The sequence below is a fragment of the Rhamphochromis longiceps genome, linkage group LG7 (assembly GCF_057381845.1).
Source record: "Rhamphochromis longiceps isolate RC_006_pf linkage group LG7, R_longiceps_female_GT1.1, whole genome shotgun sequence".
Lineage (NCBI taxonomy): Eukaryota > Metazoa > Chordata > Actinopteri > Cichliformes > Cichlidae > Rhamphochromis > Rhamphochromis longiceps.
This window is the reverse complement of record NC_140563.1, coordinates 16,009,912-16,037,329: the sequence shown is the minus strand read 5'-3', so window position 1 is coordinate 16,037,329 and position 27,418 is coordinate 16,009,912. Positions and strand designations below refer to the sequence as shown.

Genomic DNA, 27,418 nt, shown 5'->3' with positions numbered 1-27,418 from the left:
TGAACTCTGAGTAGTGGCTAAAAGAAGGGGCTGCAATATTCAGTTGTGCCATAGGGACACCAATGTAGGACACGGCATTGGAAGCAGCCAGCTGAGCTGGTTCAGGTATTTGACCCTTTGGCAGTTTCCTGCCACACCCAGCTCACAGGAGACCCAGTGGATGACCCAGAACTCACTGTAGAGATTAGATATCTTGTCTGGCCTGGGAGTGTTTTAAAATCCTCCAGGAGGAACTATAACGTGTTGTTTGGGGGGGGGGGGGGAGAGTCTTTAATACCCTATTTAGCCTGCTCCCTCCCCAAGCTGAATGACTTCCGACCGGTGGCACTGACGTCACATCTTATGAAGACTCTAGAGCGGCTCTTCCTCAACCTCCTCCGACCACAGGTACAACATGCCCAGGACCCACTACAGTTTGCATACAAGGCGGGTGTCGGAGTGGAGGATGCCATCCTGTACCTCCTACACAGAGCCCACTCACACCTGGATGGGGGAAAAGGCACGGTCAGGATCCTGTTTCTTGCCTTTAATACCATCCGGCCCTGTATGCTTCAGGAAAAACTGAACAGGATGGAGGTGGACCCCTGCCTGGTGGCTTGGATCTCCAACTACCTCACCGACAGACCACAGTACGTCAGGCTGAAGGACATCACGTCTGACACTGTGGTCAGCAGCACAGGAGCACCACAGGGAACTGTGCTGTCCCCTCTTCTCTTCACCCTGTACACCTCTGACTTCTGCTACAACTCTGAATTATGCCATATTCAGAAGTTTGCAGATGACACGACCATCATGGGGTGTATCTGGGATGATCAGGAAGAGGAGTACAGAAGTCTGGTGAGGAACTTTGTTGCATGGAGTCACACAAACCACCTGCAACTCAACACCTCAAAGACTAAGGAACTGGTTGTGGACTTCGGGAGGTCCAGAGAAGGTCCACTGCCGGTTCAGATAGAGGGGGAGGAGGTGGTCAACAAGTACCTCGGGCTGTGGGTGGACAATAAACTGGACTGGTCATGCAACACAGAGCACCTGTATAAAAAAGCCCAAAGCCGACTGTACTTCCTCAGGAGGCTGAGGTCTTTTAACATCTGCAGGAAGCTCCTGAGGATGTTTTACCAGTCGGTGGTTGCTGGAGTACTTTTCTATGCTGTGGTGTGCTGGGGGAGCAGCACAGCAAAGGAGGACTCATCCAGGCTGGAGAAACTGATCAGGAAGGCTAGCTCTGTGGTCGGCATGAAGCTGGACACTCTGGTGACAGTGGCAGAGAAAAGGACACTAAAAAAACTGCTGGACATTATGAACAATGCTGGGCATCCTCTGCACACGGCCATAAACAACCAGAAGAGTCTGTTCAGTGACAGGTTCTCCCCAAGACAAGAACTAACAGACTTAAAAACTCCTTTGTCCCACACGCCATCAGACTGTTTAACTCCTCTCTGGAGGGGAGAGGGAGGGGAAACAGGAGGACAAAGGAGGGGGGAACAACTAAGCTGTAGTGCCTCTTCACCTCACTGTACAATACCTTGTGCAATACTTTTTGTAAATAGTCAACAGTGCAATAGACTCAATACTTGAAATGTGCAATTCACTTGTATTTTTATTTTTTATTCCTATTTATTCTATTTATCCCCTTTGTATATTTTATTTTATATTTGTTTATATTATATGTGTGTATGTATGTATGTATGTATATATATATAGAGAGAGAGAGAGAGAGAGAGTCCTGAGGGGTCAACACGTACGCCCTGCCCGTCATCAGGGTACCTGATGGGGTAATAGGCTGGCCAAAGGAGGAGATAGAAGCCACTGACATAAAGACAAGAAAGCTCCTTACCATGCATGGAGGGTTTCACCTAGTGCTCCTAGTGCAAAGACAAAAACAACAAGCATGCTACTAACTTTAGCCGAGTCATTTAGACAGCTGTTAGCACGTGATTCTCCTTATGCTGCTGAGAATATAGCCCAGAAGAAGCGGATAGTATAGCTTTTATTTTGGAAAGAGACATTTCTCTGTAATAAACTCTCTTTTCCAAAGATGAGTGATTCCTCAATCAGATACAGGGCTTGCAATATCGCTAGCCCGACGTCCTGGGGCTAGCGATTTTTTTCAGTCGGGCTACCAAAATCTATCTCTTCCCTGCCCGTCGGGCTATTGTAGGAAGAAAAATATATGTCAATGCTTTTGCATTCTTTCAGAAATGTAGCTGGGTAATTATGTCATTGGCATCGGTGAGCCACTGTCAATATGTGACATATTGAAATCGCGTTTGAATTTGCGCTTGTTTTTTTGCTTTCACTTTGCAATCGCGCGAACTGTGTATAGAGAGCGACAGCACTGATCTGTGAGTGATGAAAATTTGTGCACCAATTCCTCTGACATCGTCTTATTAATCGTTAGCTTACTATGCAAACATGACAAGTGAAATCTCCCGCAGCAAGCTTAAACATGTGAGAGGTTGATCGCGCAGAGAATCGCTGAGCTTATGTGAGTGCGTGTGTAAAAGCAGGAGGATATATATTTGACTACGATGACCTGGATGACTGAGAACCTTCACAGACAGATATATATTTTAGTTCTGCTGAGCCAAATAAGACAGGTCAGGGTGAAGAAGTGACAGCCAAAGAAAAGCTTACCACAAAACGGAGAAGTTATGACAAATCAGACTATAAGGCAAAAAGAAAGTGCAGCTTCATGGTTTCATGGACAAAAGAATTTCTGTGGCTGCAATATGACGAGCTAAATAACCAGGGCTGCACATAAGTGGTCCGCAGGTGCGCATTCGCTGTCAAAATAAAAAACGCGCACAAGGGTTAGGGTTAAATTTAAAAACTGTACTTTTGAGTTAAAATATATATTTATAATTTTAATAAATGACAAATTAAAAAGGCATGAACATTTTTTTTGTATCGAAAAAATATCGAACCGTGACACCAAAGTATCGAACCGAACCGTGAATTTTGTGTATCGTTGCACCCCTAATATATATATATATATATATATATATATATATATATATATATATATATATATATATATATATATATATAAAAAATAACATTCTGTAACTTCTGTCGGTGCTGTGCTTTTTTGGAAATCGAATTTCCCAGAGGAACCCACCCGAGGGATTAATAAAGTTCTATCTTATCTTATCTTAAGCTGTCTTCAAACAAGCGAAAGAAAAAAAGTAAAGCGTACAGGATTGTAGTTAGTAAACTGTTATCATTATGGATGAAGTGATTTAACTCAACCCTTTTTTTTACTTTAGTGCTTTAATGCTGAATCATTTGGAGTTTCCCATGAAATACTCAAAATTCTCCTGTAATGTGGCAGTAGTCTCTTGGGGAAAATTGGGCATGCAGAGTTTTAGCCACTAATAACCATTTGTAGTGCGTCATTAAAGCTTGCCTCATTAGCTCGTTTATTAATTATGGTTGGCTAACAGTTACTCTGGACAACAAGCATTTGACATCTGGTATTTCAAGCTACCTGTGGTTGTGCTACACCACCAGGGCCTTCAGTTCTCCTGAGTAAACTCTCCAGATTTCAGAGTTGCCTGTTTATTTGGTACGCCTGTTTAAAACTAATGTAGTACAGTCCAAAAATCATAGTGTCAGTGTAATAATATGCTGCTGCTGCACAGATGAGCAAATTAAACAGCAAAAATAATAATTATGTGTAAGTAGTAATAATTACTGGTTGGTGTCTTACAGCAGAGACGGCGTCATAGAGCATTGTGTTATTTTTGTCGTGTGTACATTTAAAGGCGGGAGCTCGTTCATTTCATCCTTTTTCCGTGTGTGCTGAACCCCCCCCCCCCTCCTCTCCCAGGTGTGCGTGTACGCCAAGTGTCGGCACTCTATTCTGCAGCTTCTGCGATAGCTTCACAGTTAGCCTGCTGTGTAAAGAGTGATTCCAGAGATAGAAACCCCAACAATGCCTGGCAGCCCTCTGTGGCTTCATATTAGAAGAGTCTCTCCCTCTCAATTTCATCCCCCACATTGCCCCAGTGTAACAGATGGTAAACATAAGCCACCTACCTTACTTGCACACCGCTGTGTTGCACATTATTTGATAAATAACAAAGCTTTTTCACTTGTACTGCTGTCCCTCACTGTTCTTTTTTTTGCGGCATGCAACTAGTAAATTGGGCTGATTAGATGAAAATATCTGGCAGAAATTATTTTTGAAAAAAGAGCGGGTGTGTAATATTCAACTGTGATACATTCATATATTATACATCTATCTATTTATGCATATGGATGTTGCAAAAGCAAACTACAGCAACTCTGTGCGTGAATGTAAACACAGATTCATGTGCGTCATAAGTAGGGCTGCCACGTCGACTAGTCACGATTACGTCGACTATTAAAATCTTTGACGACTAATTTAATAGTCGAAGCGTCGTTTGAAGCTTTGTAAGATCCCAAAAGACGCAGGAATAAGTAGTAGGATTTAAGAGTGTAATAACGGACTGAAACAGAAGATGGCAGCACTGCATGTACGAGGATGCAAGCGGCCGTTAAACCTCGAAGAAGAAGAAGCTGTGTCCGGTATCGTAGCTGTGTCCAAATTCAGGAACCGCAAACTCGTGTGCCCGCAGGCAGATTACTTTACAGCGACACGACAAATTCGAAGACTCCGACAAATGCGGCCGACAAACGCGCCCTTCATTTCCTCAGATTTGAAGGATGGGTCGCTTCGTGGCCCAACCTATCCCAGAATTCATAGCGTGGCCCTGCTCAGTTTCCAACAACGGCGGCAACTAGTTAGGTTTAATATTACTCTTATTATTCTTTCTGGGTCACAAAATAAACGTTTAATATATTTTCAGGCAAGAATGTAGCTGTGTAAACCTCAAATATCTGCTCAGTTTATCAAGACACCACATATTTTCAAAAGCGCTCCAACGCTTTCTGAGACGTCTGTTACCCACCAGCTCGATAGTGAGCCGGGGTTCAAGGCTCACTAGAGCCGGCGAGAACACCGGACTCCCGGCAAATCATTTTCAAACCCACCGCCATCTTTCGCTACTCAGGTTAAACGTGATGTATAAGTCACTTAGATAACTTAAAACTGTTATTGTTTGGCTTTTTTCAGTATTTTATTTGTTCCTGAGTAAATCGGTTTGGCTGAGATTAAAGTTATAGTTTTTACACAGCTGAATAAACGTCAAGCAGACAACTGATTATCAGAAGTGTGAGATGCTCGGGTGGTGGTGCAATAAGCTGTACGTTTTACGTCCAATGGACGCATGATCTGATTAGTCGAATATTCGCAAAAATAATCGGTGACTAGTCGACTATCAAAATAATCGTTTGTGGCAGCCCTAGTCATAAGACAGAGAGAAAAGGAAGAATAGCTTCATGGCTAGGGATGGGTATTGATAAGATTTTCACGATTCCGATTCCATTTTTGATTCTGTTTAACGATTCGATTCTTTATCAATTCTTTTTAAAAAAGAGAACACTAAGGTCGATTAGCTTAGAACTTTGTTTTATATCTTCTCTTTGAACAAGATAGAAATTTCGGAGTAACATGGCCTTACAAACCCAGCAGTGAGATCTTAAGAGATCCACAGCCTATGGCTCTTCAATGGGGTGTCACAGGGTCCCCGGGCAAAGAAATTGTAAATGTAAAATAATAAAATAAATATTCTTCTGTAGCAATAACAAAGTATAACATAAATTATTCTGTAGCAATTACACAAGAATATTCAGTAATGTCCCTGCCTACAATTAAACACATTCACTTACCGAAAATCGGGGCATCTGCTGTGGCAAACAGGTGCAAGCCTTTTACCACAAACTTAGTCACTGCTCGGTGACATTCGTCTATCCTGGCCTGAAAGGAGACGCTACCGGTAGACTGCAGCGAGAACTGCCAGCATCAGAGCCAGCCAGACTCTGTCTCTCTCATCATGGTCACCTAAATGCACAGCAATGGCAGGTTTTGTAATAAGGCAGATCGCGCTAACATAATATGCACTGTTAGTTGATTAGTTACCTGCCGCATTAACGGGAGAGGACGTGCAAACGTTACCGCTGCTGCTGGGTTGAGATTCACGAGTCCGGAGCGGAATTAAAAACACGACATTCATTTAAGGTTATCACGTGTTTTGTGAGCAAATGCTTTTGCATATTCGTAGTGTTTCCTCCCTTAAATGAAATATCTACTTTGCAAGTATTGCAAGTTGACGCTCCGCAACGTGGTGACGTCATTCGGGGTGACTGGAATCGATAAGGGAATTGTTTGCAAAAATGGCAAACAATTCCAAGGAATTGAAACAGTGGGAACCGGTTCTCAACAAGAACCGGTTTTCGATACCCATCCCTATTCACGGCATTTTTCATGGTAGTGTAACTTTGGTTAACTGTGTTTACCTGTGTCCCTGTCTAAGGGGGGGGGGGCTAAATAGAATACATAATATGATAAATATATCTATTTTACTCATAATGCAAATGCATATGTTACAGATTGATGAGTCTGCTTGGCTCTGAGTGATGTGAATCCTCACTTTTGTGATGTCTGCATTTATTTGTCATACATGGAGAGAAAACATTATAGTACACAAGCTATGCATGAACCCTTTAGTTGGACTTCAATCAAACTTCAAAGAAGCATGGACTGATGGTGTCTCTAAGTATAAGCTCCACTTCATGCTAGGGCTGTAGGTGCTGAGCTGCTTCACAAACCTTAAGTGTAAAATAGTGCATTCTCAGTTGGATTTTATTTGTTAAAAAAGTGTTTAACTATGTAACATTGCAACTTGTTTGAGTAAAAGAGGTAGAGGTTACTCTAAGTCACTGTACAGAAAATATTAACTGAGCAATGTGTTATTCTAATTAGAGAATCAAATTAGAGAAGAAGTTTAAAAATTTTGAGTGCACGCTGACAGTAATGGTTCTTAGAAAATCATGGTGAAAGTTGCAGGTTAGCCTTTATTAAAAAACAAAACACAAATTGTAGTCGGTGCATCTCCTATCATTTGAGAGCAGGCATTAATTTGGTACTGGTTCCAGACTGTTCAGTACTGGAGTATAAATAAGGGCCTTGACAAACTGTGCCGCAATTAGAATTAATGCAAAGTAAATTTATTCTAACATAGCTGATGTTCTTCTCCCAGTAATGAAGCTGCTGGTGTTGAGAGATCACATTTGATATTGCTTTGTGTTTACAGCCTGTGCTCTCAAGTCCAGGGCTGATGAGGCAGAATGTTCAAAATTGATTGCCACATTTATTAAATAATATGCATGCATTATCTGCCGTATACATGGGCATGAGCCAGTGGTGAGGAGAGTAACAGCAAGACCAATTGAATCAAACAGCAAATGTAGCAACAGATGTTATTGGTTTAAATCAGGTATTCATTAACGTATTAACATATTTTTATAGGGGATTTTCTTTAACTTTAGAGATCATGTGAATGACATGCAAATACATACATTTGGGGGTTTAAAAAAAAAATTAGGCTTTGGCTAAGGGGTGTTTCTTAAAATATAACCAACCTATCAAGGCCAAGTTCAGTCCCTGCCTTCACTGCGGGATATCCATGGATGCAGATGGGAGCGAAGAGAGCCTCAGGCACCATCAGACCTGTTTACTTCAGGAGACCTGCACAGTAGCCACATAAGAGACAAAGATCACAACCGACTGTTTCGTGCCACCAAAAATGGACTGAGAGATTGAATGCTCCAGAGACAAAGGCAGCTACAGGGAACTCTTAATGAACTTTCTAATGGTTCATTGTTACAATCTTTAGTTTTATTTCCTTTAGATGGATCTTCTTGATCAAAGACTTTTACTTTTTTTTTATGACCAGGGGGGTCATATTAGCTCAAACTGAAAACAGAGAGAGAGTTTGAACAATAATTATTTTTGTCCCAAATATTTTGGTTTCATAACCACTGGAAGCCAAAATTTATTGATGCACTCTTTGATATATCACAATATGTGAGACCAGGTTTTACAACAGATTTATACTGTTTAAAAAAAGATTTTGTGGTAACATCTTACAATAACAATGATGACTGGGACAATAAGCTTCCCTTACGTAATTGGGATGGAGTAGGTCATCCTATAAAAGAATATACTCCCCCCTCCGCTAGGTTATGTAATAACTGAATATTGGACAGGGAAACTCCAAATCCCAGAAATCATTAGGGCAAGTTCATTCCATGGTAACTGTCCTCAGATGATCTGACAGTAATCATCTGTTTGAGTCAGCACAATAATCCATTGATAGTAACCGAGGAGCTTTTCTGTTCTCAGACCAACTGTGTACAGATCTTGCCTGTGCTATAAAGAGTAAAGTATCCAGGGCCTGTGTTGGTGGTCTGTTTTGACTCAAGACAGGAATTTTTGGCCTTCTCGATTGTCCTTTGTGTATCACCAGCTATCAGTTTTGTTGCTTCCTTGCCCATCTTCTTTTCTCTGCCCTTTTGCCACACAACTGAATCTCATTTGCAATTTCATCTACATCAGAGCCAGCATTGGTCAAGAAAGGGAATAATTACTTTGAAGAAGTCTGAGTTTTAATGTACTTGGATGTTGAAGCTTTTCTTCATACCTTTGTCATTATAGATTATAGATTCTGGTTACCGGTTTGTGTTTGGTGGATATTGGGGAGTAGTCCCTCAAAGATTTCTGGTTTAACTCAACTGTGCGAACATGTTGTAGGAAAAAGAGCAGACAGGCGTGTGTGTGTGTGTGTGTGTGTGTGTGTGTGTGTGTGTGTGTGTGTGTGTGTGAGAGAGAGAGAGAGAGAGAGTCAGGTGTGCAGTGGCTCCACTCACATGAGTTTGACGTCATTGTTTAGCAGTGCTTAACTTTCAGGAAAACATGTCAGCACGGATTCAAGGAATTGGGCAATTTGGTGGCGGCTCTTAACTGGAACTGGTCCTTATTTTCCAACCCTTACCGCTGGATATTATAGACATATAGTTGGGATCCATGTCCCTCCACTTATCAACCTAAGAGTTTATCTGGTAGTGTCATCAGTGATGATAGCTCATTGGATGGGGAGGTGATAGAAAATTCCCTTATTTTCTTTGAACTTATAAATGCTGTTGGCTGCACGCGTCAATGAAACGGTGAGTCTGTAATTTTTTCCTCAATATCAACAGAAATATTGTAATCGCAAATTTTTTTGAAATCACTTAGCTCTACCACTGATGATGGAATCATTAGTGTGCTGTAATTAATTGTAGTCAGGTATAGTTTTATTGAGCAGTTAAAAATGCTAAAGGAGCTAGCTATAAAACTGAGTGACTGCTAACAGGAAGCTACCATCCTAAGAAAATGGTTACAGGTAAGAGTACTGATAATGTGTAAATAGTATTAGTAAATCCAACTAGATCCATTTTAGTTCTGAATGTGTCAGGATTGTGTTGATTTATCAACAAAATTAAATGGAGTGTTTTTAAAGCAGTTAAAACTCAGAATTACTGAGTTTTTCGCCACTTTTTTTTTGTTTTATATCACAGAAAGCCAGTACTTAAAAGTAAGTGTATTATATTCCTTAGTTATTTTTTCCCCAAAAATAAATCTTTACAAGGGAGAAATTGACTAAATAGCTTCTCTGATAGAGATCAGCTAAAAAGGGAGCAGATCAGAAAACAGTAAGGCTTTTATCTGCTTTGTATGAATAGTTGGAACCAAACTGCAGGCGTTTACTGAACCCTGGATTAATGTACTCTGAAGGCAGTTTGCAGTTCAGCTATGGGTTATGTCAAAACACAAAAGCCAGTAGAGCTAGTCTCCCTGGAATAAACCTTGAATATCCAACTCGTAGTCAAACCATAAGTAGATCTGTCCACAGATCTTGTGAATGTTTCTGGGAGTTTGCTGGAGTGAATTATCTCATTACCATTAAGTAACTATCTGAGAGTGTTTGGGAAATACTGAACACTTAAAGACGAGAGACTGGAGCACTAGTCTGCATGAAGGAAAACCTTTTTGCCCTTTGTCTTCCCCAGAAATTGGATGTGGTCACACATAATCAGAGATACCATGATGCGGTAATGCAGTTACAAATTGTTGTCAGAATAATTTTCCACTTACTTTGTCCTTCAACAAGCAAATCAGCACATTTTTAATTTGTCTTTTTAGTCACTAAGAGGTGATAATGCATGTTAATAGTAAGACATGAAAGCGCCAGATGTCATTTTGATGTAAACTATTTCATCAATGAGTGGGCAAGATGAAGAGTGAGGCTCTGTGAGGTTATAATGCTCACTGTAAAATATAAAAAAAAAATGTAATAAGAAAGGAGCCACTATACTCTGACAGAAATGAGGGTCAGATAGTGGAATAGCTTTGAATCCCTCAGGGCCATCTGTGTGATGTACACAAGTGAGGAGAGAGAGGCTTTCTTTGATTCCTGACACAGTCTATCTCTTCTTATGTAAGTAATATAAATGGATTCTGAATCTGTCTCAAAATATGAGTTATTCCCATATTCAAGCATATTGTGTGTTGCCTGTGGCTTTTAAGTTGGCCTTTTGAGTCTTTTTTGCAAGGAAGTAGAATAAATAAAACTAGGACTGTGGATCAGGCTCTAAAGTTCAAAAACATTAACGTCTGCACAAATGTCAGTGAATGACAAGTCACTAGGGGATACCTGATACCTGAATTTGTATAAAGTTTTGTAATGGTGTAATGGTGCCGATTACATGACAACTTTGACCTGCCGATGCTACCAGAGAAAGTCGGTGCCGTTATTTTCAGTGTCGGCTCTTTCTTGACAGAGCTGTATGTGAGAACCAACTGATAAAATAGTCAGTGCTATAGTAAAAGGTCTAGTGAGTGAGCGGGAGTTATGTCTTCTGCTTCCTAATGTCACTCCTATAGCCTAAACCAGAGGATTTCCACCTGTTACTAAGTATGTAAAATGAACTAGGGCTGTGCGATATGACCAAAATCTCATATCCCGATATAAGACTTCTATCGTCCCGATAATGATATAAATCACCAAAATTTTACATTTTCTGTAAATTCTGTGAATCTCGGGCAGCTCGACTTGCGTGAAATGTTTCCAGCTGGGCGTCGTGTACCTGGAGTCAAGTGTTTTAACCGATGCATGAAACGAAACATTTTTAGACACACGTTGTAAAGGCCGCCGTTTCTTTGTATTTATTACACAGGGTGCTGCGGGGAAAAGCCTGTTCTAACCTTTGAGTCTAAGGTTTATTTTTTAGCACCTGACGGCTCTTTTTTGCTATTCATCGGTAAATATTCTGCATAATCTTTCACGTGATTCGTTTTATTTTGAAAAGTCTCAACAGGATCTTGAGCTTTATTGTGAAAGGTTTATGTGGAACATAAACAAGCGGACACGCGGTGGTTTTACCGTCTTTGTTGCTAACACAACGCATAAAAACAGGCGCTTGTCCGTTGGTAGTGTGGTTATATTAAATATAAGAGAAAGAGAGAACTTTAAGAAATTAATGTAACCACTACAGTGACCATCAAAATGATGAAAAAATATTGCTGTAAACAGTTTATTTTGCGACACCACGAAACAAACGTTAGCAGAAAATGAAACGATAGATGTTTTTATATTGTCATCCGATATCGAACAGCGCTAAAATGAACTATGCTTTGTTCTGGATCTAATTCTCCATAAATGGTCTGGAGTTCATTTGCAAAAATGTCTCAGAATTAACACGTTCCAGGTTTGAATATCTCTGACAAATTATCTGCCAGTTCATTCAGGAGTCATCGTGATATTTCACTAACAAAAGAAAAATAGCACAATAAAGTTGTGACTGTGACATTCTTAGTCTGGAAAAAATTTCTGAATATCTGTTGTTCATCTTCTGGTAACTAATAGCAGTCGTCCTAAAGTGTGAACCATGCGACTGACATACACCGATTAGGGCTGAAGCAGTATCCTACTTTCAAATCTTTGCGTTCCACTGTTACAACCCCCGCTTCTGATTTTAGTCACCACTTTGCGGCTCCAAATTCAAAAAAAGACATGTAACTCTAGGCTTAGAAGATTTGAAGTCCAATAAGGGTCTAGGAAGCTTTATCTTAGTTGGCGAGAAAAAGACTGTCCTTACCTTTGTGGAAGCAGCAGTTTTCATCAGAGCAATGAGAAATCAATGCAGTAATATGTTTATGAAGATCTGTAAATGATTATTGGTGGTTATAAGAGATGGACATTTCATTGAGGGGAAAAACTACTCACTCTTGTTTCTAGAGTCTGTTTAGTGGAGGCTTTAATTTGTGTGCTGTCTGCTGTTGGCACTATATGGTGCTGTCGATATTCAAAATGTGGTGGTGAGGGGATTTGGAGGCTACTGAGCAACTGTATCTTCTGTTATTTGTGGAAAAAGAGAAGAAGAGCAGGCTGTAAGATCTGCTTTCTTATTTTGAGTAGCACATTTGTTCACAGTTGCTCCTTCACACCCACACATTGCTTTGTTCCTATGATACAATTATATTTTACAGAGCATCTTTTTAGTTGCTAACCAGAGATTTGTCCGGAGTTCACACCTTTTCCACAATATCTTCCTCCGTGTGTTTAGCAGCTTTTCGTTTCTACGGCACATGTTCTGTCACAAAGCCTGCAAATGAACTGAGAGGGTTTTGTTTGTTTCTAATATTGCTAGTCCCAGACTATGGGAGATTTGGTTCATTCTTGACTTCTGGTAGACTAATCTGGTCTTTCTCCTGACACACACCTGTTGTGTATTAAATTCACATGCCTATAAGTATTGTAAAAATATAATATCACAGTTTCATGAGCTCTTCTTGTGTTTGGGTCCATTGTTTCACTGTTAGGTGCCAAAATAATAAACTTGTATCTGTTTTCTTTATTTGTGCTTCCCAGCTTGCTTAATAATTGATTATTTTTACATGACCCTTCCTTCGTCTTTACTTTTCATACTTCTCTTATCTTGGTGTCCTGCTGAGTAACTGAGATTACATGTGAACTGTTAAATATTATATTTAATTTTAGCTGTTACAAAGTACCTAATTTATTCAGTCTTGTTTCAACTTTTGAGATTTAAAGAGCAAGTATTTCCACTTTAAGGTTTTTGGTTGTCACAAGAAGCCACTCATCAGGACATCATGCCTCCAATGCAGTTAATGGGATTCGGATCAAAGTCTCTTTAAAAATTCCTAAAATGTCACTTCCTACATCAAGGAGAATGACGGCAGAGACGTTGTCATCAAAGGTGTCTTCAGTCATGAAAGGTGCTTTCAATAATGAAGAAGCAATTGGTCCATTGGCAGTTGCTAAGCAACTGCATCGGCATTACACTTGTAAGTCAAGGAGCGCCTGTAGGGAGATCCAAAGGGAGAGACATGCAGGGACATTATTGCATGTGGGAGAAATGTGGGATTTACTAATGTATGCAGTGAAATGCGCTTCATTTACTGCTTTATTACAGATATTGATAGGGTCACGATAGTGGAGCAAATCAACAGTCGAGGGGCTTTAGAGCCATTGCTTAGGTTTTCCATCATTTACAGGGACATGATGCAAGGTCTGCTTTCTCTTTGTGGCTCAGTCGAGTCCACATGAAAGTTGAGCAAATGATTTGCCCGGTTACTTTTTCTGTGAGTGAGAAGTACACAACAGAAGTGGTCGTATTTCTGTACTGAATGAGAATAGGGCATAAGGGTAGAATAGCCTGAACAATATATTAACTAAACTATAATTTAACAACTTGTGGCTGTGCAGTAATCTAGTAATCTTGTTACAGTAGCTGCACTGTAATTTGGCACACTGGGACCATCATCATACACCAACAGTTTAACTTTGCTACTTGGAAAGTAGAAAAGTTGTTTTGTTTTTTTCAGGGGGGGTGTAAGTAATCTAATTGTGTATTTCCCCAGAAAATATAATTAAGCCTGAGGCAAATGTCTCACTGCAATTATTCTGAGTGGGCACCAGTTCCTTTAAGCATAAAAAGCAAATGTGTGAAAGCACTAATGGATTTTTGCATCAGACTTTACAACTGGCAAAAAGGAAAGATTTGAAAGAGAACTGAGGAAAAAATATTCCTCTGTTCTCGTGAAGTGTTGTGATTATCGGTGTGTGGAACGGCTGGAATTAAAGCCTGCATACTTCTTTTGCTTCAAGTTCCAGCCATTGTATACAGGGTTTGGGGAGGCCCTTTTATCAGAAAGATTACCCCTCTCCATTGTGAAAATAGATTTACCTGCACTGATTACTTTCCATTCCCCGTTCTTTCTTTCTTGCGCCTCCTCCTGTTGATTGTTACAGAAAAAGGGGAAAGTCTTGTACTTCGCTCACTGTGTGGGGGACAAAATGGACAACAGAAGCCTGTAAACATGCTGTGTAACCTTTACTGACCTTTGCAATCCTATTCTGTGTGTGCATACCAATACAAGGGATTGCTGCCATGCCCTACTACACATATCTGACACAGGAATGCACTTAGACCAACACCTTAGCATATAACTGTTCTGGGTATGCCACACAAAACTAAATATCAGAATTATATGAATTGACAAAATACAAAGGAATACGAATTGCATGTAATGAATCAAGACAAGTTAAAGTGATTACATGTGTGATTTGCCGTGTTGCTTTTTTTATTTTATTTCATTTTTGAGATGATGGAAAGGAAAGTAAAACTGAATAAAAAGTATTATTTTTAAGATGACAATTTGGGAAGCGGAACAAAAATTTCTCATGGTAGAAATGTGGAAAAACTGATTCTTTAGTCACACACTGCAGCTACTGGTAAATTAAAGTTTTCTCCTTTGCCTAAAATATATATTAGATACATTTATTGCTATTATGTGTCTGTCTAAGACACAAGTTTTTTACAAAACTACAAAGCTTCATAAATTAAAAGGTTGGTATGCTTCCTGATTTGTGTCATACAGTTGTTCTATATTTTATTGCTGAGGTGTGTTGAAGTGCTTTGGCATGTGTGAGTGTTAACAATGTGTTTGTACGTTGTAAGTGGTTCTGTGCAGCTTAGCTTGCCAGTGTGACCTTGAAAAAACCAACTGTAGTAGTTTTATAACTCAGATTCTGCCTTGTCAGCTTAACTGTGATGATATACTTCCCAGTGGGTGGAAAGCTGAATACTTTGAGCTGTCTCCTGTTGGTACAAATTGTTTTCCTTTCCTGTGGACAAGGCTCTCTGTTAAAGATTCTGTCTTTGTAATTGCTCTCATCGGACTTCTCCAGAGAGCTGCCCTGTAGAGAAGCCATCAATTTTCGGACGGGCCGTTCCATCGTGTACATGTGTGCATATCTCTTTGCTTCCAGTTTAATCACTGTGGAGGTTACGTTATTGAGTCCGTGATGATGACTTTTGATTTGCCTACTGGTTGCCCATTGAGTCTGCAGCCACTTCTCATTAATGCTGATCAGTAGGACTGCTGCAGTGTAACCTCCTGTCACAGTCCATAGCCAGCAAGGGCAAGAAATGAATTACATGTTTGTTTGTTTTTTGCCACTGGCATTTACATCCACTCTTGTGGACAGTAAGTGACGTCTGCAAGATAATTAACACATGTATGTGTGCAGGGGCGTCGTGGGGGAAGTGGTGACTTTAACTACCAAGGGTTAATTTCAGCTGAAGTGGAGTTGCAATGAAGAGTTTGATTGTGTTTGATTTTTTTGTTTTGTTATTTCTACACAATTAGCAATAACTAAACTGCCTGAATAAATTGAGACAAAAAAAAAGCTTTCATTCCACTTTCACCTGTTACAAATTACAGATTGACCCCCACTTGACTCTCCTTTACACCATAGCTAATTTATTCTATCTAGGTGACTGCTAATGCGCACCGTGTCCAAAAAGAAACTAAAGAGAGGAGACTGTTAACATTTAAAAAAAAAAAAAAAAAAAAAAAGCACGTGTTAAACATTGAGCCACTGCCAGATGTAACAATATAGTTCTCAAAATGGACCAGCACAACTTAATACCATAATTTTATGTAATACTTAATCATCTAGTATCTGCAAGAATATCAGACCGACATATATGACATCTTTTGTGTTTTATGAGCTCAAAGGAACACTAACACGAAATCTCCATTTTATGTCCTATTTATAAAACTAATTCAATCCAGTGCTTTTTAAAATACTGTTATTCTGCCTACTCCCACCAAGAGCTGTAATTTTACTGTTATAGCTTCATAAACATATATTTTTGGAGATTTAATTGAACTTTCACATTTATTAATTATAGGTCGATTGCCTTGACCTGTGGCCTGTGACTTGCTTTAGTGCCAAAAACATTGAAAACTGTATTGGGCTATAAAGCAGGTTAATATATTAACCTGTATCAATCCTGTATGCTTTACTCTGTGATGAAGCATACATGCAGTGACGATGTGATAAAGACTACAGTATATCCAGATATTAAGGTTGAATTCTAAGGACGCATCATAGGTTGTTCATATACCGTATATGAACAGTTCATTGGGGGCTACCCTAATGAACCCTACAGATTACTGCATACAGTGGTTGGCTTAATTAATTAAAATGAAAAAAAAAAATAAAAATAAAACAAGGAGAAAGAAAGGGGGTTCACATAGACTGCTTATGTGCAGGGCCCAGAGTTCTGTGCTACGCCCCTGTGTGCGCGCGTGTGAGTCTATATGTGTGTCACTATTAGATGCTGTGATTCTCTAAGCAGCCACCTGCGTCTGTTGGGCTCTCAGCAGATACAGGGGGCAGCTGGCTCCTGCTTCCAGTCTGACTTAAGAGGAAGGTTTTATGGCTTGCCTGTATTTGTTACACCCGGATTACGTAATTGTGTTGCATAAGTCACATCCTCAAGGGAATTATTTGTAGATTGGTTGATGCCTATTCCTGCCCCATGTGATAGCGATGTCGTCTTCAGACAGAGGCGTAAAATGATGACGGGAGAACTCCACTGATGTTTATTATATAAATGGTCTAGGGAAAAACAAAATTAAATCCATCCTCTTTCATTCCTCTTTCAGTCCTACTTATTAAGTAGTAATTCATATTATTTTATCTCCTCTAACGACACCATCCATGTGTCTCCTTTTTTATTTTCGTGTCAGGTGTGCACCATGGCATCTAAACCTCCTGCTCCTCTAATGAAGAAGCACAGTCAGACGGACTTGATAAGCCGTCTGAAGAGCCGGAAGATCCTTGGAGTCGGTGGCGAGGACGACGATGGCGAAGTGCACCGCTCAAAGGTCAGATTACATCATATAAACATATTCCAGCGAGTTTGACTCAATCTAAGCGCTAATGTACAATCAAATGGCTTGTGCATTAGTGCAACAAGCAGCTTGGTTAGAAATGAGTGCATTTGTTAACTATCACCAGTTAAACTACTGGAAAAGCAAAATGACTTTCCACCACAAATGTGTTTACTAGCCCTGAGAAGAGCTATGGATTCTTTTTAAAAGCCACAGTGGGCTGCTAATTGGCTCATCACTCTCTTCGTGTCCCATTGTCTGCATTTGCTCTTTATGGATCAGTAAATCTAGATCACGTAATCCAACAAGCTCTGGCAGCTCCACTGAGATGTGGCTTGGTCCCTTGAGAGACTTCCTGCCTCTTGCATCTCATATGTATTCTCTTTCTGCCTCCCATGCATTAGCACATCAGTATAGACGGTGCATACCAAAACACAACAGCACACAATCAGATATATGTTAGGAGACAGAGTATCATATTTGAATATCAAGTTCCACAGTTGCACACTGACAATAATTTATTCCATTTCACTGAGCTCAGATTTCAAGATTTCAGATTATTATTATACATTTTTGTCATTATCAGACCTCATTACAGTGAGCATAGGCATAGCAGATTGTTCCTCACTGAAATATTCATTAACATGCAAGTGTGAAAAAGGGACAGAACAGAAGGGAGCAGGCATACGGTGGTGGCTGATAGTTCGTGATGTGATGTCAGCCCCCTTTTTCTCAGCTCTCCTGAGTGTTTGTTTTCTCTCTCAATGTTTTAGCACGGAGCCTAACCCTGACATCTGCCACTCAGAAACCTTTCCAGGACGGTATGATAAAGACAGAAACGAATGTGGCAGTTGCTCCTCTCTCTTGAGTCTTGGGGTTGCATATTCACTGTAATGGCTGAACCAACAACAGGGTATACAAACCACAGTAAAACAACAGTTTGGTTAATGGAATCTACTGTACGTGCTGTTTTGAAAAAATGTGTTTCCCTGTTTAACTTCGACATTGAACTAAATTAGAATTTAATTGTTACTGTGACAGTATAATTGTTCACTTATTCTACTCCATTGTGCTTACTCTTGTTGTTCCATTTATCCTTGCCATACATAGTTTTTTTTTTTTTTTTTTATATATAGAGGAAACAGTTGACTCCATCCCGGTGGTTTAAGTAAACAATGGAAGGAAGTGCTCCTGCACTCTGTTCACTGTGCCTTCCTGCTTCTTCTACTACTTAGAGATAAGAATACTCTTCCTCTTTAAGGGACAGAAAGACAGTAGTGCATTACTGCAATGCTTTATCTAGGTGCTACTGTGCAAAAAGATAATGCCTCACCTGGCTGCACCATTACTGACAGCTTGTTTAATTCAGTGATCCTGTATTTAAGTGGTAATGGGATGTTGCAACTGACAGATACTGATATTTCAGAGCACTGCTACTCTAGTTGGTATTAGCTGAATATTTTTCATCCTCTATGGCTGAAAAGCTGCTCATTGTTTACTAAATAGCTGAAGGAGTGATTGATGACAACTCAAGGCCACAACAGCTGCACTATAGCTTCTCTCTGCACAAACAACATTGTGTATTTCTTTTCCTGTTTCTCCCTCTTTCCACTCAACTGCCTTCTGCAATATTCTGCCCTAAGCCACCATGGTACCATCAATTGATGCTCAGTTTTCAGAGTATGAATATTTCTCATGCCAGTCATGAATATTTATGTGTTCTTGTCAAAAACGGCCCCTAAAACCAAAGGCACAGGAAGGGTGATTCACCTGGTTATGTGACCACAGCTGGCACAGATGGATTCGTGTACAGGTGCTTCAGTTGCACTGCAATGAGGGATGTACATGTCTACCCCTAAATTAAAGACTGCAGCAGACATTGGGAATTTAAGAATCTTAAAAAGAAAAATCCCCTTCCCCCATCTTACTTCAAGCACATGAAGTCTTTGTTTTCCTTTCTGCTGCTTTTGAACACGGGTTCTCTAAAGATACTTAACAAGTTCAGGGCCATCAGTCCTTCTGTTTGTGTATACATCAAAGATTGATGCAAATGCACACACATGAATCACTACCCTTATATATTTTGTTTAAACGTGGTGTGTTTTTTATCTGCATCTAAAGTCATTGCCATGATGAGGTTATTTTTATATGCCAAATTACTGTGCATTACAAATAAATGTCTGGTTGCAAATTACATATTTAACTTAGGAAACTCTTCAAACAAACACAACAGGTATAGTTTTTTGACAGAAGTGCTCAAAATGGTGACATTTGAAATTCACGTCATGATGTGAATTTCACAGAAAGTCAACAGACACGTTTATAGTTGCATCTCGGCCCCGAGGGCAAAAAGGAAAAGTCATGTTTAATGATATCCTGGAAAAAGCTCTCTCCAGCTGCAGTGAAATTGGGTCTTGCTGATATTGTTATATTACATAATAAGTATGATGTAATGCATCAACTCTTTGAAATACACTTTCTTTTGAAAATGGTCCAGATATTGCACTTATTACCATGCACCTTGTGGGAGATGGCAGAAGGTAAAAGCCAGTGAAAACCCATTTTTTGATATGACATCGATCATTGTTTCGTTCACATTAAGTTTTCACAGGCTTATCAAACAGAAAGCTATTCCGTGTTCCTTGTAAACACTCGTAGCCAGAAAAGGATTCATCTTCTCTTCTTTAGAGCTCTTTTGCTTCTGTGTATTTTTAGTTCTGTGTGATACTACATCTGGCTCCAGCACCGGAACCCTTTGAGGGAAGAGAATGTTTTATGATGAAGGGAAATCATTCATGTTAAGGATATGATGGAACCTGAAGGGTTTTAGATGAAGGAATTCAACTTCACAGCCAGCCAACAGTTGTAATTTCTCTGTGGGTTCCTGTCCGTTCAGGCAGAAAACTTGGTTTGTTTATTAATTTATTTTCACTCTCTGTGGTTATCTGGGACAGTTTGTTTTCCTTCCTGCTCATGAGCCTGACCCTGAATCTGTTAACAACATTTCTGGGCTTGTTTCTCCTGTTTATTCTTACAGGAAAAAAAATTACTACGAATCCACATTCTGTAAACACATAACACTAATGTAGTGCATTGAAAAGCAATTACCTTGGTTTGTAAAAGCACAAATTATTTATTTCAATCTAACCAACAGTCTGAACAATGCAGTATAGAATTACAATGAATCCTGAAAGAAATACATGTTTTCACTTTTTTCTTTGATTAAATTTGAACTATTAGCTTCCTTTCATATTTTTTCATATAGTTACTGTTCCAAAGGTGTATGCTAATATTAAATGTGGTCAGGCCTTCAGATAATAAGGTCAGCATATGTGCAAGTAATCCCTCTGAGCCATGAGATGAGGCTTCAGCCTGCTGTAAATGCTTTCAGATGTGTTTTTTATGCTCTAAGATTTTTGTGATCTCTTTATGATAAAAATGATCTTGTGAGGCACATACGAGCAGAAGCACATACAACACCCCATCAGAAGAAGGGGTGGGTGAACAGAGATGTTGCCGTATAGATAAATAGGCCTTCTTAAAACAGCACTACAGCAATTTAAAATAAATGAAGTCGGACATGAGCATAATGGGTCCCTTTTAAGTGATTAATTGATTGTCAGATGTGTGTAGCATGCTAATGAATTAGTTTTAAATTCCAATAACTCTTGGGTCCTTTGAGTTTGAAAATATAGTTGCTGCTTATTAGGATTCCAGGGTCTACTCTCATCTGTAATAAGAGATGCTTATCCTATCAGATATTGTATATCTTCTGAATATTGCTGTGTGATAAGATCAGTTTGCATGGCATTTCATGAAATATTTACTGCTATCTGTCCTTGTAGTCGGCTTGAATGAACACTTGGTCATTAAGAAATGGCACGTCACACTTAGTTTTCAGTTTGTCAGACATTTTTCCCACTAACGATTTCAGGCTTCCAGGATTATAAATTGATTATTATGTGCTGCTACTGTTGCCAGCAGTCATTTGTTGCAGATGATGCTTTTCTTGTGGCATTGACATGGTAGTCAGTTATTCGTCTAGAATTCCCTAAAAGATATTATGACATACAGTGAGTCTTAAGGAGGCGATTAAAAAGGCGAGAACATTTACAGTCTCTAATTAACATTAAGAGATGCTTCTCTAACACTCAGCCGCTCTGTTCCTTTCTCTTGAACACTCTGTTTTGTGTGCTTCTCTCCATTAACTACTTTAAATACACCTCCAGAGTACTCTTTCTTCCTGGTTATGTGGGGTTTTGCTGAAGGTGATCATAACATGTATTTGTTATGATGACATGATTGTGATTGCATTTACCTTCTCATCACTCATTTCCTGTTTCTTTTGTCTTGCCTCGTTTGCTGATAGATCAGTCAGATGCTCGGAAATGAGATGAAGTTTGCAGTGCGAGAGCCTTTCGGGCTGAGGTGAGATTTCAGCTGCTCAGTTACTCAACATCACAACAGTCACAGTTAACACAGCAGACTGTGTAAGGTCATCCGTGCATCATTGCTAGTCTTGCAAAGTCTACAATCTGTAATTTTCACAGGATGGGTGTAGCATTTCATATTTCTCTCTTTTTAGGGTGTGGATACTCATCTCTGCAGTGGGTTTCACAGCTATGGCTCTGATGGTAAGATGTTTTGCACTGATAAATTTCAAAGTCTTTTCATTTTCAAATGTAAGGCAGAAAGAAATGTATCTTTTTAGAAGTGTGAAAACCACGTTATGCAAACGCAGCGCTGAGTTACTGTAGGTTCTGTTCCAAGATATCAGTGAGGGACATCTGGGGAAACAGCTCCGCCTTTGTTAACCTCACCATCTACATTCACATTATCCTCCAGGGCATTCCCTGTGATACTAGCTCAAAAATAGGGAGACTTTGGGAAGCACACAGTGCTGTTTTTCTGATATGACAAAGCTATGTTGTGCTTTTTCCTTTTTTTACCCTACACAGGCTCTGGTGTTTCCCAACCAACTATATGAGGTCGTTTTTGAGGAGGAGCTCTCCACTACTAACATCTCTGTTCGCCTTTACGGAGGAGCATTGCTCAGTAAGTCCAAAGTTTTATGAAAGCTGTGCAGCTAATTCATTCATAAAGGTATTTATGCTACTGAGTGTGAATATACTTGCATGAACAAGTGCATTGACCGTGCAGCACTGATGCAGACACGATGCTTTAATATTTATTTATTTACATGCTAAAAATATACACTGCCTCACTGCACTGCCTCTTGTGTTTACAGCTTCTAATGTATTCATTTTGAGTCAAACACTTCAAGCACTCATTCAGATACTGTAGAAAGAGCTCTCTTCTTGCATTCAGATACTGTATAAAGGGATCTCTTCTTCCTCCAAAATCCTTCCTTCAGGCTGCAAATGGTGGCTCTATAATTCAAGTTCTGTTTCTCTATGAGGTAAAAGACTAGTTCTCCAGAACGGCCACAGTCACCTCCTTTTTGCAGCTTTATATATAAGATTTGGATCCAGTTGGTACACGGTGGCAGAACAGTAAGTTTGTGTGTGCGAATGAGGTGCCCTGGAACTAAAAGAGGAGGCAGTGTATTACTCTACATTCATATTTTGCAGTTTTCTCTTTTGCAGTGACTTAAAAATGTTTGTTTTTTTTAATGTCACGTCATCAACGAGACAAAGTGCCATTTTTGCTCAGCTCCCACCTCACGCATAGCATACAACGTGTCTGAGATGCGAGCAATTATTTTAATGGGTTTTGACTTGAGACAGAGCTGTCAGTCGGGTGATCACAGGGTTTGTAATGGGAGATGGGAGAATATGCAAAGGACAGACAGAGAGAGTGAGAAGGCTTAATGTTTAAGTACAATTTGTGAGGTTGTCATTTTAATTTAGTTTACTAAATCAGTCAAAATGCTAGCACCTAAACTTCATATAGGCATTCAATAACATGAATACTAAGGGAAAGACTTAATACTATGTTTTATGCATATCTTGATAAATCAAAAATGTAAAATCTGAACAAATCCCAGCTAAACCACTACAAGAACACATGAATGAACCAGCTTGACCTTGAACTGGCTTCTTCATTATAAATGTCATTCACACTGTGGGGATTAGCAAAAGAGGGTGATGGCCTATCAGACTAGGTGCAGTAAGGGGGCGGATGATGGGGTCTCATCTGCTGCACAGATGGAACCAGGCAGGGAGAGGATACAGTCCATCAGCCCTCCCACCTTTCAGCCTACCCCTTCTTGTTTCCATAGCCTCACTGTTCTCTGCAGGTGGGAGTGAAATTCAGGAAAATGAACAGGAAGAAGAGCAGGCACTGAAATGATTGCACGCAAGCCCGTCATCACAGACAGAGAGTCAGAGCTGAATCAACAGGCCCCGTTAGCAACATGTGCACATGGTGTCAAGATTCTTGTAGTTTTATTAGTGGAAATTCTCTCGGACATGTAGGAGTCTTCCTTCCCGAGCTTGCTCTTATTTTCTGTTTTCATTCCCATGCCCCTGAACCTATAAATTCCCTATTTTTGCATTCTTTTCCAGGCCTGTCCCTCATCATGTGGAACGGACTCTACACAGCAGAAAAGGTCATCATCCAGTGGACTCTACTCAGTGAGGCTTGCTACTTTGCTGTGCAGTTTTTAGGTGAGTTTTCCAACACAGATTACAAGTTATCTTCATCTTGTTTTGTTTCATCCTTTTCTGCCTCATGCAGAAAAAGGATGGCTACTTTTGTCCATGTGGGAGTGTTTGCAGAAAGAAAAATGTGCAGGTAGTGCCCTCTTGTGTTCAGTGTGAGGTGTCACATCCTTGTATTTCAAATTTAGACACATTTTTATTTAAATCTTAAAACTGTACTTTTAAGCTCTTATGTACAATGAAGCATTGTGTGTATGGGTATAAATGGTGCTGTTTTTGTGTGTGTGTTTTTTCATAGTTGGCATAAGTGTCAATTTTCATGTTGCTCTCTTTCATAGCTGCTCAGGTAATTAATACTTTATGAAAAACAAGCAGGGAGTTTGCATATACGCACTGTCTTTATCAAAAATTTACTGATAATTGTGCTGATCATGCTTTTTTTCAGAGGCTATTGTTGTTTATTATCATTTAATATCTAATTTAAGTAAATTTCTATTTGTGGTTTCAGTGACGTCCATCACTTTAGTGGAGATCGGCATCCTTCCCAACGCCGCCATGCTGCTTCTCCTCAGTCGAGTACTCTTCTTGCTGGTCACCATGGCTTACTACTACCACCTGGGCCGTAAGCCAAAGAAGATCTGAGCTGACTGTGTGATAACTTCCAGGGTGGGGACAGTTAAGCACAGATCACAAATGCGGGGCCAGAAGGTTTGGATTATGATTTGATTGGGGCTCGGAGCATTACTTTGCCAGTCAATGCCCCCTGCCCCCTTCCACAGGACCTAGCCTAATGTAACCCCCAGTATTTAACAGATGGGTACAGTCTCATATTCCAGACTCTGCAACAAGAACAAGAAACCTCATAGTGAAAGTAAACTACTTTCACTGGGGCTGTGAGGTCCAATCCTGTATTCCTTTGATTTGTAATATTAATTAACATTACAGAGTAGTTCTAAACACCTGAATCTATTGTTCATGTACAGCTCATGATTTCCCGACTCAGTATTTTGTGTCTGATAAGAAGTTGCATCGACGCCGTTTCTGAATCACACTCGAGGACCAAAAGTTTGTGCTGTCATTTGTTTGTTGTTTTGATGCTGTTGACGTTAAATCACACTATGTACTCTAATAACTGAGCTTGTGCATGCTTTCTGACGGCTTTCCAGTGAACACTCAAAATACACAATCCAAGGTTTAAGATTCGGAAAAAGCCAAATGAGTGACGATGAAATCTGTTCTAAACTGATAGCTTTCACACTGAAAAAAACAGTTAAAGTTCAGTGTTTACTCTCAGTTATGGCCATTAATAATATTCAGATCTAAATACTTTTCAGGGACTTATTATTATTCCTTGAGTGGACTATTTTGGACTATATTTTCACTACTGACATTAATACATGCAATGTTGATGAACACGTGAAGTTACTCATACAAGAGGAGCAGAGTAGTTCTCTCTTTGCTGTGTGTGCACTACAAGATGGGACTCTTTATCCCAAGTAACATTCAGACTACCTTAAAGCTAGTGTTACAAGACAACCACATCAGTGTGCAGGTAAACAAATCTGAGCTGGCTGTACTTTGGTGATGTAGCACAGTTTTCTTTTTTTATATACACCATATCGTTAGTCTTGCCTTAAAACTACTTAAAAGAACAGTCATCTACACTGCATCCTGCTCCCTGTACATATGTAAATAAAATTATTTACTATTCTGTGCTGTTCTTGTGAACCAAACAGGGAACTTTTTCAGTATTGGGTAAAATGATTTTCAATTCTAATCCTCCACCTAATTATGGCGTGTCTTATTTTGTACCTATTTAAGTGACATTTGTGTTTTGACATCATGCATGCGATGTAATCCACCGAAAGATCTATAATCCATAAAACTTTGTAGCAAGTTGCCACAAACAGAAGACAGCAAAGCAGTAAATGGCTGAATGAACCAAAATGGCAAAAAAACAAACCCTAAAAATGAAAAGCTGATTGATAAGACAGTTATACTGTATGTGCTTTAAAACAAATATATCATATATTTGACAGTTTTCACCCGTTGCTGAGTACATTTCTACTTCCAAATCCTCAGCATGCCCTCAGGTACATCATAACTCAGCTTGGTTTTGAAGCGGTGCCAGCAATCCAGTTTGTTGACTCAGCAGCACCTAAAACCTGATAGAGACACTCCCAAATACAGGCGACTCATTTGTAAGCTCGAATTTTAAAAAAAGGGAGCATACTGTAGGTCTTCAAAGGTGGTCTGTATTGTTACAAAAGACCACACTGAGTCCTGCCCTAGAAGGGAGTGACCCGTGATTGTGGGTTTGCAGTCCAGTGCTGAAGGCAGATGTGCTCGTTACTTGGGGCGAACTTTTAGTTCAGATAGGGAACGCGAAACACGGGTGAGGTCTCCTGTACCCCTGAAAAGTAGTAATTATCCTTTTTGCCAGGGTTTAATTAGATGTAGCTCTCCCGCGTGACGTTCTGTTCCTCAACCTGAAATGCTCTGTCCTGGCTAGCACGATAATTATGGCGTGTAAGAGAAATGCCATTCCATTTCCCTCAATACTGCGAGGCCTCAAATCATCAGCCTTACGAAAATGTTCAAAGCTCTACAAAGCAGGTTATTTTTGAAGTGATGGGCAGGCAGGAGGAGGACGGCAAAGACATGGCTCTTTCATCTTCTGGTTCTCTGACATAAATTAGCCAAAACATTCACAAGCAGCCAGTGTTCTTTGAGTTTGAAGACATGGCAAGTTGAGCTATTTATTCCCTCCTTCACCCATCATGCGTTATACTGTTGTGAATAGCATTCCTTACTCTGTTTCAAGTTGTAGCATTGTTTTATATGTATTTATGTGGTATATTGTACCTCAAAAATGCATTGCTATTGATTTTGCATTACAAAGTGTGAAATAAAGAACACCATTGTTTATTTTGAAGACTTGACAATGTATCCAGTCACCTTGTTTTTTGCTGTCCTTGCAATATATGTATAGGGCTGTAAATATACCGTATGTCTTAAATCACAAAGGGAAAGGTTTGGGGGGTTTTCTTAGCAATGGACTATTGCAGTTATTTAACAAAAGTATCCTCACATTTCCTGTTATTAAATCTAATGGCAGATCAACTTCAAATATACCTGCCTACCTAACGCCCAGCAGATAGGGAGCGACTTCTGCGCACAGGTAATGCTAGGGTGCAGTCTCTACACATCCCATTCACTTGTCTGACACCGCCTTTTAGACCCTTCAGCAAAACATCCCGTTCAACTTGGCCAAACGCATCACCCAGCAAAAGACGAGCTCCACGCGTTTGTTTTAACGTGTTTAACCAAGAAACTTAAGAGGAGCTGCGCAAGCCCGCGCTTTGTTTGGTGTTTTCTGTCGAGCGTGTCACAACACGATCATCTGCACAAATATAATTCGGTGAATTCCAGCTCGACTACATACTATTTCAGGTCTCACCTTTTCCCCGGGCTCTTCTTACCTCTTTACACACACGCACAGCGTGCAAAGGCTGAAAAGAGGGATTGTGTGGCTGTGGAAACGTGTGCGTAGTTAGGGTTGTTTATAGGCAAAAGGCTCCCATGTTGCCCCGGTTTTGTATGCATTCGCCCCACA

General features: G+C 39.9%; 1 protein-coding gene across 1 annotated transcript in view; it reads left to right on the top strand.

The window, feature by feature from the left end:
* Positions 1-26,756, top strand: part of tp53i11b (tumor protein p53 inducible protein 11b) — a 43,081-nt gene extending 16,325 nt beyond the window's left edge. The window contains exons 2-7 of the mRNA XM_085412516.1: positions 17,036-17,173; positions 21,549-21,607; positions 21,765-21,813; positions 22,138-22,234; positions 23,707-23,808; positions 24,311-26,756. Coding sequence (XP_085268642.1) covers positions 17,045-17,173; positions 21,549-21,607; positions 21,765-21,813; positions 22,138-22,234; positions 23,707-23,808; positions 24,311-24,444 — 570 coding nt within the window. The 5' untranslated portion in view covers positions 17,036-17,044 and the 3' untranslated portion in view covers positions 24,445-26,756. The remainder of the gene's footprint in view (positions 1-17,035; positions 17,174-21,548; positions 21,608-21,764; positions 21,814-22,137; positions 22,235-23,706; positions 23,809-24,310) is intronic.
* The last annotated feature ends 662 nt before the right edge of the window (positions 26,757-27,418 follow it).